The sequence below is a fragment of the Squalius cephalus genome (genome assembly GCF_949319135.1).
Source record: "Squalius cephalus genome assembly, chromosome: 12".
Classification (NCBI taxonomy): Eukaryota; Metazoa; Chordata; class Actinopteri; order Cypriniformes; family Leuciscidae; genus Squalius; species Squalius cephalus.
In genome coordinates, this window is record NC_137133.1 from 4,077,196 (window position 1) to 4,099,579 (window position 22,384).

General features: G+C 36.9%; 1 protein-coding gene across 2 annotated transcripts in view; it reads left to right on the plus strand.

The window, feature by feature from the left end:
* The window catches only part of nbas (NBAS subunit of NRZ tethering complex), a 194,546-nt gene that overhangs the window by 41,463 nt on the left and 130,699 nt on the right, over positions 1-22,384 (plus strand). For both annotated transcript variants that reach the window (XM_079887640.1, XM_079887641.1), the window contains exons 22-27: positions 2,761-2,847; positions 2,928-3,081; positions 5,858-6,043; positions 7,201-7,374; positions 8,787-8,920; positions 13,925-13,987. In XM_079887640.1, the coding sequence (XP_079743766.1) occupies positions 2,761-2,847; positions 2,928-3,081; positions 5,858-6,043; positions 7,201-7,374; positions 8,787-8,920; positions 13,925-13,987 (798 nt within the window). The remainder of the gene's footprint in view (positions 1-2,760; positions 2,848-2,927; positions 3,082-5,857; positions 6,044-7,200; positions 7,375-8,786; positions 8,921-13,924; positions 13,988-22,384) is intronic.

The window sequence follows — 22,384 nt, forward strand, 5'->3', positions numbered from 1 at the left end:
CCCCCCATTAATGTTCCAGTAATGGGGGTGACAGAATAGATTTAGTGTATTGGATTCGGTCGCCCTCCTTCCACCCATTCTCTCTTATGGAGGTCAGTCTCCTCTGCAGTGAACATCCATCACGGCTCAGCAGCTGGAGGCCTGTTCCCGACTCTCCCCGGCCCGTGAGCGCGAGCAGCACCCTCGCTGTACCAGTGGTCTCTCGCCATCTGCTGTCTCTGCTGGAAAGAAACACTGCCAAATCAAGTTTTCTTTTACTTTTTTTTTTTTTTTAACTGACTCTGTTGTAGTAGGTTTAGAGTTGTGCATATGTATGTAGCAATAGAATGATTTATTACATGGCTTGGTTGAAGAATGCGGTGTGTTATTTCTTGATAACAGACCGCTGCGAAGTATAACACACCGTTGCCATGAAAAACAGAGCGTTGCTATGGACGCAGGATTCTAACCGTAGAGACGGAACGGACTATTTTCTTTAGCGAAAGCGTTTTTAAATCAATAAACTCCTTTTTAAATCAATATTTTGTGTCAAATTATTGATTTATTTGGTGGGTAGCCATGTGATAAGCGGGATAATGTAGAGCGAGGCGGTTGTTATAGCGAATACAACCTCTTCAGACTGATTCAAGATCAGGTCCTGATCAGCCTGTCGGGGTTGTATTCGCTATAACAACCGCCTCGCTCTACATTATCCCTTACTTAGTAGCCAGGTTGATAAATGTGCAATGGAGACTGAGAAATGTAACAATATTTCTGTAATTTTCTTAGATTAGAAAGATTTTTTTTTCTAGGTTTTTTTTTTTTTTTTAGTTTTTACCATAGACTGTACTCACTATGGAAGCTTGTTTCCGCCACAGAATAAAACATTTTAAAAGATAATTGCGACTTTTTATCTCACAATTGCGAGTTTACATCTCGCAATTCTGACTTTATTTCTCAGAATTGCGAGATATAAAGTCAGAATTGCGTGAAATAAAGTCGCAATTGCGTGTTATAAAGTCAGAATTGCGAGATATAAAGTCAGAATTGCGTGTTATAAAGGCTTTCTTTCTTTTTTTCTCGCAATTGCGACTTTATATCACGCAATTCTGACTTTATAACACGCAATTGCGAGTTTATATCTCGCAATTCTGACATCTTTTCTCAGAATTGTGAGATATAAACTCACAATTGTGAGATATAAAGTCCAATTCTATGGGAAAAAAAGACTGCCTTTTTTTTTTTTTTTTACCACATAATAGTTTATATCTCACAATTCTGACTTTATAACACGCAATTGCGACTTTATATCCTGCAATTCTGACTTTATATCTCCCAATTGCGACTTTATTTCTCAGAATTGCGACTTTATTTCTCACAATTCTGACTTCATATCTCGCAATTCTGAGAAAAAAAGTCACAATTCTGACTTGATATATCGCAATTGTGAGAAAAAAAGTCAGAATTGTGAGATAAAAAGTCGCAATTATTATTATTTATTTATTATTCAGTGGCGGAAACAAGCTTCCATAACTCACCATTAGGTCACCTGATGGAGTTTTTTCGGTTCCTTGCCACTGTTGCCTTTGGCTTGCTCAGTTGGGGATATTTTGGGAATATTTAATTTAATTTAATTTAATTTTTTTAATTTTTTTATTTAATCAATAAATTTCACTAGAAACAAACCTTGTTGTATTATTTTAATTTAATACCGTGAAGCTGCTTTGATACAATCTGTATTGTGAAAAGCGCTATACAACTTGACTTGACTTGACTTGTAAAAAAAATATGGACGTAGTGTCCGTGACGTCACCCGTAGGTTTCTGAAGACCGTTTTTGAAGCCTAAAGTGGGCGTGGCTGACCGTCGCCATCTTGGTAGCGCGTCACTCCCGAATTGATTTATTTTTACAGTCAGACAATTAGCTGAGGTAACGTGACGACTAACAAACATCAGACAAACGGCTAATGATGACTAATGACCACTGCAGCGGGAATCCACCTGTCACTCAAAAGTGGACACACCCTTAATTATGCAGAACTTTAAGGCTTAATATAATGTAAACGAATGAGTTATAAAAAAAATTCACCCCCCTCACGGTTGTCATGAAGGGAAAAATTAGCTATATAGACCAAAGCCACTTTTTGCACCAGGCTGTAAATGTGTTTTTTTCTGCTGTAAAGTTGGGTATTTTAACATGGGGGAGATGCAGATTTGACTCACTTCTGCAGCCAGCCTCAAGTGGCCAGTCGATGAATTGCCGTTGAATTCACTTCCGTGTTGGTTTCAAGAGAGAGACAGGGAGGTTGCTGCTTGGTTTTTACACATTTGGTCATCCTCTAATGTCAAGCCCCTTTTTTTAATTCTTCAGAATTAGCATTTGTTATTTAAAAAAGACCAAGCAATGAAAATGATGATATAATAATTAAAAATAATAATTCAAACCTATTTGCTTTTGTGCACGCTTTACCAGCCCATTTCAGTCAGTTTTAGTTAGTGGCTTGTTTCGATCTATTGAAGTTTCAGTTGTACTTGAAAATACAACCCAAATTGTGGTTATTTTGTTTGTTAGTTTGTAGGTTGGTCTGATAGTGGCTTGCTATTTCGTTTGTCTTTGAAAGGCCACCATTAAGTGTGGTTAGTTTCTGCGTCCAGAAGTTTCTATTTTAACCAAGAATTTCTTTTTTTTATTCTTTACTATTGATTTGATAAATCTTGCTTAGTTACTGATAATCTTTTGTTGGTTCATTCTTTTGTTATTTCATTCTCTCTTTCTTCCTAGTGTGGATAAGAAGGGTAATTTGGCTTTGATTCCTTGGGAGGAGAGCCGGCACAGAGAGCTAGACTGGTGTGAAGTTCCTGAGTGCAGGTAAGATCACATCTGTGATTGTGATGTGTTTTTTGCAATCATTGTTTGTCGCTGATGACTGTGTGTGTTCTTTTCTTTAGAGGAGTGGTGGAGCCCAGCCCAGTGGATGACTGTCACTTCTTATATGAAGAACAGCCAGAACTGGAGAGGTTTCGTAGCTCCAGACCCTCCATCACGCTGCTGACTGAGTGGTATCTGACCAGGGCACAGGACATAGAGAGCAATTCCCACCAGGTACACAAGTGCACTCGCTGACTGAAGCTGACACTCAAACACGTATCAAAGCACATGCTTTTCTTTTGCACTTTCGCTTGACTGACACCTTACCCGGCTAAAAAACAAACAACTTCCTCAAATACACATACAGATGCACATCTGACTCAGAGAAAATTTGCTTCCTTCTAGAGTGACAGTTCCTGCTGTCCCAGAGGGCTGTTAGTGTGCTGAGATCAAATGAGAACACTGTATCTGTCTACTGTGGGCTCCTAATGGAGAGACATCTGAACATCATCAGCTTCTGAACCCCTCTCTCTCTTTCTTTCTTTCTTTCTTTCTTTCTTTCTTTCTTTCTTTCTTTCTTTCTTTCTTTCTTTCTTTCTTTCTTTCTTTCTTTCTTTCTTTCTTTCTTTCTTTCTTTCTTTCTTTCTTTCTTTCTGTCTCTTTCTTTCTGTCTGTCTGTCTGTCTGTCTTTCTTTCTTTCTTTCTTTCTTTCTGTCTCTTTATTTCTTTATTTCTGTCTCTTTCTTTCTGTCTGTCTTTCTTTCTTTCTTTCTTTCTTTCTTTCTTTCTTTCTTTCTTTCTTTCTGTCTCTTTATTTCTTTATTTCTGTCTCTTTCTCTCTGTCTGTCTGTCTGTCTGTCTGTCTGTCTGTCTGTCTGTCTTTCTTTCTTTCTTTCTTTCTGTCTTTCTTTCTTTCTGTCTTTCTTTCTTTCTGTCTTTCTTTCTTTCTGTCTTTCTTTCTTTCTTTCTTTCTTTCTTTCTTTCTGTCTGTCTGTCTGTCTGTCTGTCTGTCTGTCTGTCTGTCTCTTTCTTTCTGTCTGTCTTTCTTTCTCTGTCTGTCTGTCTGTCTCTTTATTTCTGCCTCTTTCTTTCTTTCTTTCTTTCTTTCTTTCTTTCTTTCTTTCTTTCTTTCTTTCTTTCTTTCTTTCTTTCTTTCTTTCTTTCTTTCTTTCTTTCTGCCTCTTTCTTTCTTTCTGTCTGTCTCTTTCTTTCTGTCTGTCTTTCTTTCTCTGTCTGTCTGTCTGTCTCTTTATTTCTGCCTCTTTCTTTCTTTCTTTCTTTCTTTCTTTCTTTCTTTCTTTCTTTCTTTCTTTCTTTCTGTCTGTCTGTCTGTCTGTCTGTCTGTCTGTCTGTCTGTCTGTCTGTCTGTCTGTCTGTCTGTCTTTTTCTTTCAGTCTAAAATAAACTCTAAAATGCTCTGATCTTTCCACAATAGCTTTCTATTTTATTACAAGTTTTTACTGAACTACAGTGGGGTCCAATTTCTTCTCATTTAATATTTTTTTCCATGAGTATTTGTTTTTTCCACTTTTGCTTTAATGATAGCTTGTCCTTGTTGTGTATCCATAAGCACTTTCTAGAGTAAAATGTGCATATTGCACAGAAGTCATCTATTTAGCAATATTTTAAATATTTTATATTATTATCTAAATTTCACGTGAATGTGAAAGCAACTCTTGACTCGTGTGTGCACTTGTTCAGGAAGTAGAATGACCTGCACATTCATTTTAGCCAGTGACGATGTCATTAGTTCAACTAAACTAATGTAAAGGGTATGACAGTAGTTATGATTTATCTTGGATACACGCAAGAAGTCTGTATCCAAATTTCTGGCCTCGGTTTTCGGCCCCGCATCTCCAGAATTTTCTTTTTCGGACAAGAATTTAGGTGTATCTCTAGTCTCAAACTTTTTGTCCCCACTGCATGACCATTATGACAACTATCACTCAACTGTAGGCACAGCCTGTTTCAAGTAGTGCTGCAGAGCGGGAGATGCATCACTCTGTCAGGACAGAGGTTAAAGCAAGGAGAGAGGGCTGTTCTGAAAGAGCTTGACATGAAGTGAGGGAAAAAAAGACGCCTGGGCTCAGACTGAAAGTACATGCAGTGTAATAAAAGAGTGTGAGATCGTTCATCCGAGGGCTGCCGAAACGACGGAGAAATGTGTGTGCATGTGGAGGTCAATACTTATGGTTAACCAAAGCCAGGTGTGCGTAAACAAGCGTGTGCTGTTTGCAATCATTTGATTATAAGGCAAATACACATACTAGTTTGGTACCTGGTTTAGTGTTGTGTGTTAAGCTGCACTCCTTGTAATGAGTGCTGCTGTGAAGACAGCATTGTTCCGGAGGTGTTTGGCTCTTGTTAACTCCAGTGTCAAGGGTTTCGGTTCCTACCAGGTGGGAAAACAGCAGCAATCATTTCCTCAATGCAGGCATCCACTATTGATTGGCTCCATGCTCTGCCTGTCAACTGGTAGAGGAATACTAATCGTCAGCTCATGATGTGAACTGTATTGATGGGCTGCTGAGGCGGGTGGGATTTCATCGACTGGTCCTACTTTTTACGAATCTGTTTGGGGATTTTTACTTATTGCATGTGTTTTTTTTGTTTTTGTTTTTTTGTCTTTTTTTCTGTTGGATTTGATCTGGCAGTTTTAATAGATTTAGATTTTGCTAAACAATTTTACACACTCTTTTAACAGTTGTTTTAACATATGTATATACATATATCTATGTATGTATATATGTGTATACATACATACATACATACATACATACATACATACATACATACATGCATACGCACGCATACATACATACATATGCATGCATACATATAGTACATACATGCATACGCATACATACATACATGCATACGCATACATACAAACAGCTAGCATCATCAGTTGTGAATGTGTGTTTGGCGGCGCTTCTGTCTTTCTGTTCCTCAATAGCTGGATTGTTATGTATCTAATAGATTCCTTATGCTTTTTGATTGGTCCACACAGGTTGATTGTTCCCTGTCTCTGGTGCGTCTGGGAAAAGAGCAGAACATTCCTGGGCTGGAGGTCCTGTGCGACGATCTGGTTACCATGGAGACACTGGTGTACGAGACATCATGTGACTTGAGTCTCACACTAAAGGAGCTGCAGCAGCTCAGGGACATTGACAAGCTCCGCCTCCTCATGAAAAATGTATGTTGTGAGGCTGTGCTCTCTTTGTTGGCTGTCTACAGTCTCCTTCAACACTTGTATTATTATGTTTACGGGTACGATTTTTATGTTGCGGGTCAAATTGACCCTAATTGGATTCAATACAATTAATTAAAAATCAGGTAAAAACAATGAACCTTTCATATTAATACTCCTCACACATTACAACAAAAATAAATATGAGAATAATTTTTTTAAACTGTATTTAACAAAAAAATTTTTTATTTAATTAAAAAAAGAATATTATAATATAATATTGAATAATAATAAAAAAGTTCCCCCATTTTTATTTTGGGTCTGTGCAGCCGCGGTTAACCATGAAATTATGGGTCAAACTGACCCGCGATTGTCAAAATAAAAAGCATCAGAAATTTTGTACACGCAATTCCACAACACCTCAGAGTGTCAACTTTGCAGGCATGTTCATGACCCTGAACGAGAAATCGTCCTACAATTTAAAAATAAAAACATGCTAGGTTAACCAGTATTTTCGACAACTCAAATAATACAAATCACCTTTGTTTCCCTAAACTGGCATACATGCATAGCGTTTATTTGGCAGCACTAGAGTAAATGATAGATCTCTGAGAGTGTGTGCAGATTTGTGTTTGCAGTGTGGTCTCATTACGACTGCAGTAAGCACATCCAGCGGCTTGTTTGGATTTAATGCTTTCATTAAAAATGATTTAATACTCATTTGCTTGTGTAAGGGGATACACTGTGAGTGGGTGAATGGCCATCTTAGCATCTGTTTATTAGTGATACTTTTAATGTTTCCCGAGGAAACACTCAGAAATAGACGTTCTGTCATCTTTTACTCACCCTCATGTCGTTCCAGAACCCTTTGACTTTCTTTCTTCTGTGGAACATAAAAGGAGATAAAAGCCACTTTAAAATTATCTGAATGATTTGTTCATGCAAAAGAACGTCCTTTTTGAAGCTTTTTCTGAGGCTCCTGTCTTAATTATTGTAATGGGAAAAACCAGCACAGACTCATTTTTGTTTTTAGTTTAAAGGAAATCATACAGGTTTGGAATGACATAAACTAATCCTTTAAAGCTACTTTAATGTGTTTCTACTGAAAGTACTGCGAGTGAACAGAAGACGCTGTTCTACATCATGATTTCTTTCTGTTTTAGTCCAGCGAGGATCGATACGTGAGGAATTCATTCCAGTGGATGGTCCCGTTCCTGCACCGCTGTGAGGGACGGCGGGTGGGCTCTGCCTCCAGTCTGCTCAAAGAGTTCCTGGTCAACCTCGCAAAAGACAATCTCGCACTCCCACTTCAAATCTTCCAGCACTCAAAGCCAGATGTAAGCCAGACACGTGTACTTGACTATCCAAACAAGGACATGTGGTACACTTAAAAAAAAATGTTTTTATAGCTATTAAGCTAATTATAGATAACTAATGATTACCCCTAATCAACATCCCCTTCAAGCAAACTTTTTTTAATTGTAAAAAAAAACTTTAATAATTATGAATTGAATGTAATATGTATTATATTTATTATAAATTAATTATAAGTGGATTACCCCAGTTTCAATTCAAAGAATATATTATATGCATAGAAATGTTTTAGAAATTATAAATAACAATAACATGCATGTTTATTATAGATTGATTATAAATGTTGTTATTATTATTTATCATTTCTATTATTTATTATAATGTAGACCAATTGTGGACATCCCTAGATTTCTCCCGATTTTTTTTTTTTTTTTGGTCAAATTTAGCTCACAAATTTAGCAATAACAAGTAAACCAACACACAAACGTGCAGATTATTGTGAGGATGTTCTGTTGACTTATGTTGCCTTTACATAAAAATAATTATTAAAACTGCTTCATATCCCTAATAGACTTGTAGACATTTTGGACACTTTTATGAGCTATGAAGACAATATGCACCACACAAATATAGAAAAACAAATACACACTATTGTGTACTCATCTGATTTACTATTGAAAGTCAGTAGTGTGGCACCGCTTCCTCCATGATAAATTGCTTGTGCTTTTCCTCATTTATAAGTCTCTTTGGACAAAAGTGGCTGCTAAATGAATAAATGTAAGTTAATGTGTCACACACAGATGCACTCATAAAAGAGGGATGCAGTGAAATGATTAGAGGAAGAGCCATTCCAATTCTGAGTCCAAGGCAACGAAAGACCTTCAGACACACACGTACATGCTGTCACACACGGCCATGATAAAAATATATGGCCTGTTTACACATCTGAGGCATCAGCTTCTCTCACAGGAAATTAATAAAGGGGGTTAGAGAGAAATCAGGTGTATGAGATCGTACATGTGTGTTTATGTTTCTTTTTATTTGTGTGTGTGTGTGTCTATGAATCAGCCTTGCTCATTCAATGTTGTGTGAAATGAAATTCAATCTAATCCACACTAACGGGATTTTTAGTGTGCTTGTGTGTGCATCTGTGCGTGAGTTACTGTTGTCTGAGAGGAGACGGGATGAAATGGCTCTGTATTAACACACACTGTATGAAGGTCATTCATACAAGGTTATGTTCTGTTATATAGGCTTACAAGTTGTTAGTTGTCTCTAAGCCTCCCTATATAGCATTTTGGAGTGTCATAAAGACATTAAAATATGCCAATGATGCTCAGAATTGCTGGCTATGTAGGTTCTTTACTAGGTTTAATAATACATAATTTACACTTAACAATGATTATGATGACAGTGTGTGTTTATTTACCTGCAGTGTCATTCCAAAATCATTGAAGATTCAGATCAGCTTATGTCCGTGGCACTGGAGTGTATCTACAACTGTGAGAGAGATGACCAGCTTGCACTCTGCTACGATATACTGGAGTGTCTACCACAGAGAGGATATGGGTGAGCAAACCTCCATCACACAACTAGGAATAATATATATTCTATATATTCTAATTAGGGCTGTCAAACGATTAATCGCGATTAATCGCATCCAAAATAAAAGTTTGTTTTTGCATAATACATGTGTGTGTATGGTGTATAATTATTTTCTATATATAAATACACACACATGCAAGTATATATTTAAGAAATATTTGCATGTATATACTGTGTATATATATTTATATTATATATAATTTATATTATATATAAATATTTTATATATAAATAACACATTTTCTTAAATATATATATGCATGTGTGTGTATTTATATATAGAAAATAATTATACTCCGTACACAGACATAAATTATGTAAACACAAACTTTTATTTTGGATGCGATTAATCGCGATTAATCGTTTGACAGCCCTAATTAGAATATATATTCTATATTTTCTATAGGAATAATATACACTAAATGTCAAAAGTTTGGGGTCATATTTGCATGAAATTGATACTTTTATTCAGCAAGTATGCTTTAAATTGATCAAATTATAAATGTCTGTATTGTCATTAGTACCAAAGATTTCAGTTTCGAATAAATGCTGTTCTTTTTAACTTTCTATTCCTCACAACCATTATCAGCTAATAATAATAAGTTAGTTATTATTCACCAAATCAGCAGGAGAATGATAGTGGCTAAAAATTCAGCTTTGCCAATAAATTATGGTTTAATATGTATTAAAATACGTGTTGTTAATCGATTAACAAAAAAATAACTAATTAATTGCAAATGTTTTCTGCAATCAATCGTGATTAATTGTGATTAATAAAACCTAACATTAAGTTTTTTTATATATTTTTATATTGTTATAATTTTCACAGTTAATCTCCAAATTAACGTAGAAGCAACATAAAGACAGTATCTTATATTTTAATGGCATCTTTTTATGAAAGAAGGCATCAGCCGTACCAATGCTGCTACTGATGTCTCTGTGAAATAGATTTTTTGCCCTCTATATTAGCCTTTAATTATAGGCATTCAGCATTACAGTATAACTGAAAGCTATTATTTTTTTTAAGCATTTATTAGGCTTTAAATAATATAACAACTTTTAATTTAAGTGAACTTAAAACAAACTTCACATAAACCCATTATAATAAATGCCACATTTAGCCGTGCCCTTCAATATATCAGGGCTCAATTTTTTTCTTTTGGCCCAGTACATTTAAGACTTCATTTAACCGTGCTTGCGAGGATGCTCGACAAAACGGCTTTTTTGCATAATTTTGTATAATTTTGTGTGTTTTTCATTGTGTCCATTCAAGCGCTGTCTGAAACGGCTTTCTGTGTGCACGAGTGTGTGTGTGTGTGTGTGTGTAACAGACAGGAGATTCACAGACGTGTGCGCAAGTGGTAACGCACTTGCCTTCTCTTTTGTGCCTCTTCACCCGTTAATGGTTTAAAAGCATTTGCTTGAATAGAGCGTGAACATATATTATAATGATGATCATTTTTTTAATATAAAAAACACCGCTTGATTTAGGCCTCGAGGTCTGAGGCTATTGGCCCCGCCCGACATGTTGTTATCCCTGCCTCGAATTGGCCCGACAGTGGAAAAGCGGCTAGTGTAATTATAGATGTAACTACATTTACATTTATGCATTTATGCATTTGGCAGATGCTTTTATCCAAAGCGACTTACATTGCATTTCAAGATACACATTTACATTCTTATCAGTTCTTGCTTTCCCTGGGAATCGTTACAAGTGCCAACGCTCTACTGTTTGACCTACAGGAAAACTGCATGCAGGTATTCTTAAAATATAAGTAAATATTTATAAACAATATAAATATAAGCGGAAGTTGCTTGAATGGTGGGTTCATTATTATAGACCTTCTTCTACCATCTTTAGAATATTGTCTTTTAACTTCCGTTTTTGCGGTCGCTCTGTATATTTCTATGGCGCTGCTGTCCAGGAGTAATTAGCTTTTGAAGTGGATTTACTTAATGTAAAGTTAACGAAAGTTATCATGAGGACTGTAATGTTTAAAGCAGATGACTTAACATGTAAGTCGACCGGGAAGATTTTAAAACGAGCCGTTCATTAATAAACACGCAAAATCGCTGTGAAAATACTGACTTGAAGTCAAAAGACAACGAGCGCAGCGCTGAAAAGGGGCGGGGCTACATAAGGTCTATATTCTTAATGAAAAACACAACAAAACAGGACAATGACAAACTCATTTAAATAGGTGCTTTTACGTTTAGCTTTGAAACCAAATCAAAGAGTGAGGCGACATGGGCAAAGTGAGGTGAAACTCAAGTTCTAATTGAGCAAACACGTTCAGTTTTTAATTCTAGTGTCTGTTCTCTAACTGAACTAAATGATTTTTATTACTATAAAAGTTCAAAACGGCGATGCCACGGTGGGCAAGTGATGTTACCGGTGTTGCGGCTGAACACTGAATATCGCAGCAAGCCTAGTGCATTGTATCAAGTGATTAATTAAACTAAAGTAGTTAAAGACACTTCATATAAAGTGGGTCCAAAGCTGGTCATTGAAATCAACTACTTGCGGGTCCCTCAACTTCAAAACTTGTTCTGGCAGTGCTTTCACACAAACCCTGTCAAAACCACACACACACAATTAGCATGTGTGCACAGTTGTCAGTAAGCCCCTGATTAGCTCATTATTAGCGCAGCATGTGTCTTTCTGCCTTCAAAGTGTGAACCCTTGAAAAACCTCTCAGCGTTCCTTATTTTATTCCTGCTGTCTTTAGACTCTTGGAGAGCGAGAGGCCTGTCACTCGACCGCATACATTGATATTAAATATAAATGTCTGCAGTCTTTGGAATACAGATTGAGTGTTAGCGTATGTGCAAAGGGTTGATGTTTTTTAGCACTCAGTTCTCTCGTGGGGCAAACATAAAAACACATTTACACCAAAAATAATGTGATATGCGAAATTTGGCATCAGTTATATCCTGAGGGTTCGGCATTGTTATGCTAAAAACAATTTTGATACATTCTACAAATGCCATCTGCCTTTTTCTCATTCTCACTTTGACTCAATCTGTTGTTGGAAAACCTCACTGTACCTTTGCAAAGACCCTAATGTGTTTTTACACTCCCATTGCAGTCCAGGGGATCAATACTTTAGGGCTTTTCCAGAGCCGCCCTTATTATCTTTTGCTGCTTCTGGAGAAAAGAGGGTGTGTTTGTGAATGCTTTTCAGGCATGGGATTGGGAGATGAATTGGATAATTTATAATAAAACTAAAATACAAAAATATTTTTAGTGAAACTTGGGAAGTGCCTTGGGAAATAGAGAAATTGTGCAATCAGTTTTGTCAGCAACAAGTTTTTTGAGCCATCTCCATGGCAACCAGACTGTCAAGCAGAATTGCACATGATTTCTGCTCAGGTTCAGATAAGGGGCACAGCTTCAGAAAAACACAACTTGTAAACACAAACCTTAAAAACGGCAGTAGCTAAAATATCTGCGATCAGGTAATGAAATATGCTTAAATGGGGCTTGCAAACATTTTTATTTAGTCAGGATACACTGCTACTTTTGAATGGCTGTCATTGAAGAAAGATGCTTTTTGGGTCCAGATGGTGGTGTACACTTTTCAGCCCGGGAGTTTCAGGCCCAAGACCGGCCCACTTTTTCCATGGTGGAATTCCAAATTAGCACTTTTTCCAAATTGGATAAATAAAGCAACAGTTCAGCTCTTACTATTGTGTAGTTTGTATTAATACCATGGTTCAACAAATAATGTAAAGGTTAAATAATAATTCACTTAGACTTTATAAGAAGCAATTGCGACTTCATTTCACACAATTCTGACTTTATTTCACACAATTCTGACTTTATAAGAAGCAATTGCGACTTTATTTCACACAATTCTGACTTTATTTCACGCAGTTCTGACTTTATATCTTGCAATTCTGACTTTATAACAAGCAAATTGCGACTTTATTTCACGCAATTGCGACTTTATTTCACGCAATTCTGACTTTATATCTCGTAATTCTGACTTTAACACGCAATTGCGACTTTATTTCACGCAATTCTGACTTTATATCTCGCAATTCTGAGAAATAAAGTCAGAATTGTGAGATAAAAAGTCGCAATTATCTTTTAAAATGTTTAATTCTGTGGCGGAAACAAGCTTCCATACCTCCTGGCCTCTTCCTCCCATCCTGCCTGACGCGTACCGTTACGGTAGAGCCGGCCCAGCTATCGGTAGGCGGTGCCGCGGTAGCCTACCTGAGAAAACGTTTTGGAAAAGATGGGCTATGGACCCAACCAACTCTATAGGAGGGGAGGGGAGAACTCCCTCACATGGTACAACCCATGCAGAGGCTGCGCGCTGCGGTGTCAGAATGGAGATGGTCCTCACTGCAGAACATGAAATCCACTGGGAGGAGTCGGATCCAGATCCAACTCCTCCCACCTTACATATACCTAAACCTACCCATCTCCACCCCCTGATCCCTAAACCTACCAATCTCCACCCCTTATATCTGGATCCAACTCCGCCCCCCCGGATCTTGTGTACTGCATTGAGGTGCTACTGTCAGAATGCGGAACGTGTGTAGCCTAATGTAACTAACGTGACACATGTGAGAAAAAAAAAATCCTCGACCGGCCCAAAAGTGAAGCGGCCCACCGGGAATTCTTCCGATTCTCCCGATTACCCACCCCGGGCCTGGTGGTGTACAACATTTACCAGCAGGCACTAAATGGGCCATGCTATTGTCGTGTGTTGACCTTGTATTGGGATCAAATACAAAAAGGATTGAGTATTCATAGAGGCATCTATAACCAATGAGCTTAATTACAAATAACACATAACCAGCGTTACTGACATACCGACGCACTGACATGGTGACATTACCACATAATGGAAGGTTTCAAATCTTGAAAGTGACTTTTGTTTAATGCAGTGTGTGTGTGTGTGTGTGTGTGTAGACAGCGGATCTTTGATCTTGTTTTCTTCTCTCTCTTCTCAGACCTGAGACAGACACTACAAAAGCCTTGCATGACCAGGTGGACACTCTTGAGAAACACTTGAGGTAAGAAGAGACAGAATGAGTCAAGTCTAGTCATTTATTGGTCTAGTACTTTTCACAATACACAATACGTAATCGAAGTCTCAGTGCAATGGGTTTAGCATCTATAGTTTTCACTGGAAGATCAAGCTATGAAATTATTATTAAACATTTTGAGGAATGACCAAACAAGATGCTTTGTTTCTTTTTACACATACTGTCAAAATACTGCTATATATACACACAATTCTTTTATACACTACAGTTAAAACTTTTGGGGTCAGTCAGATTTTTTAAAAATGTTTTAATGCTCAGCAAAGCTGCATTTAGATGATGAATAATACAAATAAAACGTTAATAGTGTGGAATAGTATTACAAAAATAAAGTATTGTATTTTAATACAGGGCTCTAGACTGCAACTAAATGGTCGCTTTTCGTGACTTTTCATTTTTTCTGTTGCTGCGACTGAGTTTGTTTTTTGTTTTTTTTAAATTGCCTTTCATGCAGTGTAATAGTTGTTTGTGAATGTAAAAGGTCTGCAAAGTTTTGAAGATCAAAGTGCACAGCAAATAAAGTTATTGTCTCCTAAAAGAAAGAATAGATTCTGAACTGCTCTCACATCCTCATTTGCATATGTAGATTAATGTTATACATACATTTATTATATTCTTTTAATTTTATATCATGTATTTACTTTTTTAAATATTTTTTTTTCATTTGTGAATTATTTGCTAGTTTAATATAGCTTTGAAAATGTAAAGCCCTGTTCGGATGTTAATTCTTTCTCATGGGGTCGTAAGGTAGTTTTACATTTACAGGGGTTAGTTGTTTCTTTTTTTTTTATTGATTTTATTTTTCATTACTGAAATGCTGGATAGTATTTACAAGAACAATATTTCATCACCGCTCCACCTCAGCGAACAAATAGAAAAAAGCATTTTTCTCTAGCATTATTTTCCATAAATTAAATTAAATCCGAATTTATTCGTATTATTCCAAGCATATGACATTGTATTTTCAGCAGACAATCATGCGACTGGCCACATTAGCAGGTCGTGGGGTTACAAAACTAGCTCCTCCACCGTCAATAAATCGCCATCCGAATGCATGAGGTTTATCACTGAGGTGCCATGCAGATTTATTTTTACAGACGTCCACATGAGAAACAATTACCGTCCTCATAGGGCTAAAGACTGTATTGCATAGCTCACATTATCATTTCAATAATGGTGGATGTGAATTTCAAGTTGTGTGCAGACAAAAAGGCGAGACATTTCCATTTGACCTAAGTTGATTTAATGATTTTCATTTTGGCGTTGGATTCATCACTCAATTGTGAGCACAGTAGCTTATCAATAACGTAACCAGTCTGTTTCAATACACTGAGACAGATTGGCTATATTACCTTGTATTCCAGAGTAGGCTATATTTATTATTTATGTGTTTGAATGAGACTGCAAAATTTGCATATTAACTCACGGAAATACATTGTAATTCTTTCTAGATGTCGTTATTGTGATGGATGTGTGTTTTCTGGTAGGGTACTTCTACACATCTGCAAAGGGCCAGTCAAGGGTCTTATTACTCTTAAAGGGATAGTTTATCCAAAAATGAAAATTCTGCCATTAATTCCTCAACCTCATGTCGTTTCAAACCCATAAGACTTCTGTTTATCTTAGGAACACAAATGAAGATCTTATTGATGGAATCTGAGAGCTTTCTCTCCCTCCATTGACAGCTACGCAACTACCACTTTGACGCATAAAAAAGTTCATTAGGAGATCGTAAAACTAATGCATATGAATTGAGCGTTTTACACCGTGTCCTAACTACACGCGACGCGATATGATTCCAGCGACAGGCAGTGTGTCTGTCCACACTAGACGCGACACGATTGTGAGACGCCACAACGTCAATCAAAAACCACAGCCAATCAGAACAGCGTGTGGGCGGAGTCTTGCGGCAAGTGCACAGCCTAGAGAGTAGGCACTCGCAAGAAAATGGATAAGTAGCTACATAATCAAATTCACAAATATTACACCATTTAAAAAATACAAAGGCTACTGAGTTACTAAAACAATCTTTGTCAAATAATACACTTGTTTGTTCACAGTTTTAACGTTCATGTTTCCATTTGTTTAATTTCAAGATCTGAGGTGAATTATATCCATTGTTGCTTTTACAGTCACAAAGCTGGAGCACTAAGTTGATAATCAAAGTCACATTTCACGCTTTTAACATTAAATAAAGCACATAAACAGCACCTGAGATTATCACTGCCACACTTTGTGTTTGTTGATCCAGCGCGACGTCACAGAAAAATAGAAACCGTTTCTAAATTAGAATCGTCGCGTGTCGCGCCTGGTTAGGACAAACACTCTGATTAACATGGAAAAGATACCTTTTATCACGTGTCGCGGCGTCGCGTATAGTTAGGACGCTGTGTTAGTCTAAAATGATTGCTTTATATGATGAACTAATTGAATTTAGGCTTTTTTCCACATAGAAACATTCATCAACTCACACATCAGTTGTGGTAAACAAACTCAAGCATGTTCGTTTGACGTGCGAGAACCAATGGGGTTCATTCGTGTGTGTTAATAGTGGAGCGGCTAAGTGATATAATCGTTCAGTTTATGATACAAGCGTGAAAATTGGCATGAGCAGTCTCCATGGGTCACTTGACAAGAAAATTGTCTGAGCCACTTGAAATTTCAAGATTTTTAATTTTTCAAGATGGCCGACACCTTAGTGGAGCAGTTAAGTGATATAGTGGTTTATTTTGTGATACAAGCATGAAAATTGGCATGAGGAGTCTCTGATGGTCACTAGACAATAATCCACCCACAGCTACTTGAAATTTCAAGATGGCGGCCATTTTTCAAGATGGCCACCACCTTAGTGGAGCAATTAGGCTCATGGCAATTTTCATGCTTGTATCACCAACTAAATGATTTCTTAAGCCTAATTGCTCCACTAAGGTGTCGGCCATCTTGAAAAATGGCCACCATCTTGAAATTTCAAGTGGCTCGGAAAATTTTCTTGTCAAGTGACCCATGGAGACTGCTCATGCCAATTTTCACGCTTGTATCATAAACTGAACGATTCTGCCAAACATAAGCACTTAGCCGCTCCACTATAAGGCCCTTTAACACCGGACGCGTAACGAAAAAGCGAAACGAAAAAGTGAATAGTTCGTGTGCGAATAGTTCGCGTCAAAACCATTCACATCAGCCGCGACGCGAATTTGCGACGTCTGTGACGTTCAGAGCTTCAACATTCCAAAACTTCCGCGCCGACAGCTGAGAAAACATGGACACTTCTTCATCATCATCCAGTGAAGACGAGCTTTTCATTTTCTTTAAAAGACAGAAAAGAAGGTTTTGGGTGCACCCAATCTTAAAAAACAGAGAGTCTGAAGGGGAGTATGCTAATGTCCACTTTTAGTTTCCTTTTCCTCTCTCCATTTTCTCACATAGGTGTCCCTGAGGTTTTTCCACAGTTTTTTTGCATCTTCAACTAAACAACGTTTTGTAATGTCAATACACATTACATGTAACACGTTAAAATCATTCGACTAGAAACTGTAGATATCACACAAAGAATGTATAGTATACTGAAAGCAGCCCTAAATAGTCTCACTACATTTTGTTACATGTTCAAAGTAAACACGGATCTTTGACGATAATAGTGTTAGCTTTCTATCCCAAATGTAGTTTAGCCTGCTAGCCTACACAGCACAGGACTATACAACGACTAAAACTATCACACAACACACTCACAGTCGTGATAACCGAGTTGGTTGGCAATGCTACGCCACACATTGTCTTTCAAATTGTTGTCCTTGTAGTGTATGATTGGCTGAAGCCTTTTCTGGCGCCGCAAAAGTAAAAAAAAAAAAAATCAACATCGAAGCGGAAAAAAAATAAAAGTCGTTTTTTCGCCGCAGCGCATTCGCGTTCGGTGTGGAAGCACTCATTACACAAACAGCTGATCAAAAAATAAAACCATCGCGCGAATTATTCGTGCGTCAAAATCGCGTCCAGTGTGCCGTGAATAGTCCAGTCATTTTAGGAAAAAAGGTTGAACAAATTGCAACAGAAGCAAACTCAACTGATTTTGTATCCTCAATATGTCCTGAGTAAGGGAAAAAAAAGTCCCGAAGAATCCCATTAGGGGAAAGTTTCGAAAAAGACCCAAATATAGCCTATTCATACGCCTATTAATTTTTTTTTTCTCATGTGAATAGGGTAAAATTTTTAACCTTTAGATATCAACATGAAAATTACAGCGCTGATTACTTGCATCAAGACAAACAAAAAATGTATCACAAGTTTTTTGAAATTGTTTGTTAACATGGACAAACGGTGCATAATCTAATTACATATGTGCTAATTTGCATAAATACCACAACAGATCTAAACATTGGGTATAGCCAGGCGAAAATGTCTTGTTGAATCTTGTTGACATATAACAGTAAAATACTTAATGTTATGGTCTGAATGGAACCCATTTAGGATACCCATGAGCATTAATACATAGAGGCAGGAAGAAGTACTTGTCCATGTTAACAAACAATTTAAAAAAAACTTGTAATACATTTTTTGTTTGTCTTGATGTAAGTAATCAACACAGTAATTTTCATGTTGATATCTAAAGGTTAAAATTTTTACCCTATTCACGTGAGAAAAAAAAAAAAATAGGCGTATGAATAGGCTATATTTGGGTCTTTTTCAAAACTTTCCTCTAATGGGATTCTTCGGGACTTTTTTTTCCTTACTCAGGACATATTGAGGATACAAAATCAGTTGAGTTTGCTTCTGTTGCAATTTGTTCAAGGTTGACCCCCATTTTGGCTTAAAATGACTGGACTAGAAAGGACCTTTACGCAGCACGTTTGAGCTTCCGCAAGAACCAATGAGGTTTGTTCTGGCGCTTCAAGCAGGTTCGGTTGAGCTTCTGTTTTTGTTCGACGATCAATGTTTAAATTATTAGTATTAATCTAAATACAGCATTATGTGTGTGTTTCTCACAGCCCTTCAGCAATCAAAGCTAATGGAAAAGAAAGGAACGCTGTTGTGTCTAGTTTTGATTTGATCAGAGGTGGTACTTGACCAGAAAAGTTTGTGACCCGCTGGTGTAGTCAGTATTCGGTGTGTAATGATGTTAGCTTCAACGAAGAGACAAGAGAAAGAGACTTTCAAGAGAAAGAGAAAGAGACAGACTTTCTCTTCAACTACTGAGAATAGCTTTCATTGTGGGAAGAAAGGATGGGAAATTGTAAATTTTGTCTCTGCTCACGTCCTTCATGACATCTCCCTCATGAAGCACACGAGAGAACTGAGGCGTTTTACGCATTCATGCATGTACTGTCCAAAACCTGCTGATGTGTACACTCATTTACTCATTTACCATTCACTTCATAGACAATGTCAGTTAGTTTGCTATATTAGAAAAGATGGAGCATAAATGTGTTTATCCGAACACAGCTTGAGACCATATTGCACACTTTGTGTGACATTACATACGTAACACTTCCTGAATGACAATTGAAATTCAGTCTGGGTGTTCAGACAAAGACACATTAAAAAAGAAATCTGATTTTCAGGATAAAATTTATAAACTTTTGACTTAATTTTATCTTATTATTTTTTTTGTGCAGACTCCACCCCCCCACCCCCCCAAAAAAACAAAAAAAACAAACCCTCCCAGTCTGAACAAAGCATCTGTGTGTGTGTGTTGTATGCTGCACATTGATTGCATGTATTTCTGTTTTTTTTCCTCCTTGCGCCTGTTTGCGTGTGTGTCAATCTCGACTCAGGTGACGTGATCAGCCTGTAATGGCTCCGTAGAGACACATTCCTTTGGATCCATTAGAATTCTGTCGGAGGAAAGGATGATGAAAGTCTCTCTCACAGATATTTATGACTGGCCTGGGAGGGCGCAGTCACTATAGCCTTAATTTCACTCTTTTTCTCTTGTTTGCTCTCTATTTTATCACTTGTCTCGCAAGATTTACCCTTTCCCCTCTCTGGATCTGAATTGTACCATTGCCAATGTTTTCTTTTATCTCCTTGCTCTCTGCTCCCTGTTTAAATGTTAAAGGGGCAAATCAAAACAGGATTTGCTTTGCTATTTTGAAAGAAATCAATGTAGACATACTCTGTTCACAACGACTAGACATTACAAAAAATTGGCTTTAGAAGGCAATATATTGATTGTTTTATTCACATGGACATGCACTTGAGCATTACTGCCATAAAATAAATTTTGCATGAATTACAAAATACATGTCTTTAATTAATTATAGTGAATGAACCCATTAACCCTCTGGTGCTCTTCGTGTGTCGGTCAAAAATGACTATAATGACTAAAAATGAATATTATTTCAATGAAATGATTATTGTGATAATGATTATTATAAATTATACTATATTTTAGTTCGATAATGTTTTTTATTAAATATTTTATATTTATTAAATATTTTATGGTACTAAATTATATTTACGCTGTATTTATAATCCAACTCAAAGAGGTGGTTATGATTTCACTTTTCTAACTTTAGTTAGTGTGTAATGTTGCTGTTTGAGCATAAACAACATCTGCAAAGTTACAATGCTCAAAGTTCAAAGCAAAGGGAGATATTTGCTTTTAAAGAAATCGCTTTTTAAGGACTACAACAAACGGCTGGTAAGGACTATACGACATTCCTCCCGGGTTAGTGACATCACCAACCCTAGAATTTACATAAACCCTGCCCCCTGAACACGGTTTATAGATTATCAAGGCAGAATAGGCTAATCAGTGACTAAAGATAACTACACATACATAAATTCATCAACTAACCATTCAGAAACGTCCTGTTGCATTCTACACGTTGTAGATGAGTGTCTCTATCTTTGTCTGAATCTGATTTGAACATAAAAGGCTAAAAGTTTTAGAAATTTTCAGTGCATGTCTGTGTGAGTGCAAGCTGTTGAAGCTCCGCCCCCTGTGCTTGGAGCAGCAGCTCATTTGCATTTAAAGGAACAGACACAAAACGGTGCGTTTTTGCTCAGAGAATCAGAGACTTATTTTACATCTTGTGAAAAGGGCATTATACCACCCCTTTAAACTGATAAACTTCAGATTATTGCTGAAGTGAAAAAAGTTTTAAAAAGTGAACTTGAAGTTATGTTTATTGTTATGAAAAATGCACAAAAATATTATTTTCAATTTTTATATGAAATACATATTTTCAAAAACATGTTTTACTCTAAAACTGCAAGAAAATCAAAGCCCTAAACCTAAACAAGTTGTGTTCCAAATTTGAGGTTGATATCTCAAAAAATTTGCTTTCGGTAAGATTTTGTTTGGCCTGAAATATGAAATATGAAATTTGTCTCCCATTCATTTCATTAAAAAATTACCGTGAGGTCATTTTTCTTTTCTTTTTTTGTGTTCACATAGCAAGTGCCAAAACCATTCCGATGAAGTAAAAAATTATAAAAAAAAAACGTAAAATTAATGGAATTTATTATTAATATATTGTAGTATTTCATATGATAATATATTAGAGGCCATATTATGCCCTTCTACAGAGTCTTGATTATTGTTTTTGGTGTCTACTAGAATAGGTTTTCATGCTTGAATGTTCAAAAATACATTATTTTTCACGTTTTACATCATTGCTCCACCTCTCTTCCCAGTCTGTTAGTAACATTCCTTTTAATTCCCGACTCTATGAAGCCCCTCCTTCTTAAAAGCACAATGCACTCTGATTGGTCAGCTGGACCAGTGTGTTGTGGTCAACCGCACAGAACGTGTCAACTGCATCGAACGCGTTTTTTGGGAATGTCACGCCTCTTACTGTAACCACAAGTTTCAACACAGTACTAACGCAACTCAACCAGGCCTCGCCCCCCCTTATTTTTTGCATATGTCTTGTGCAGGAATTATTGAAATGAGGGATTTTGTAATGTGTACATTCCTTGAAGAATCCTCAAGCCTACAATCAAGGTGTTTCAGGGAGTTCAGAAACAGAATATGCTTTGAATTACAGAAATATGTGGTTAATTAAATAAAAATAATCAAAATAAAATTGAAAAGTAAAACAGTTTGCTTGTTCAAGCAGCTAATTTTGGAGCAGGTCATGATCATTGGAGAAGACTTAAAGAGCTATAGACAGATGGAGAGAGGAGAGAGAGGGAAGCACAAAAATTGAAAAAAAAAAAAAAATCTGGCCCCAGCAGATTGTAGAGAGAAAGAAAGGGACACGAGGGAAGAAGTGTGAGACTGGAAGAAAGGAAGGAAACAGAAAACATCTGTGCTAGATGCCCTCATGGGACAGCATATCCTCATTTATTGAGGGCATCTCAGCTAGGCACCGCACCAGTTCAGCTCACTGAGGTTCATTCAGACACCTCTTTCTGTTCTTGGCT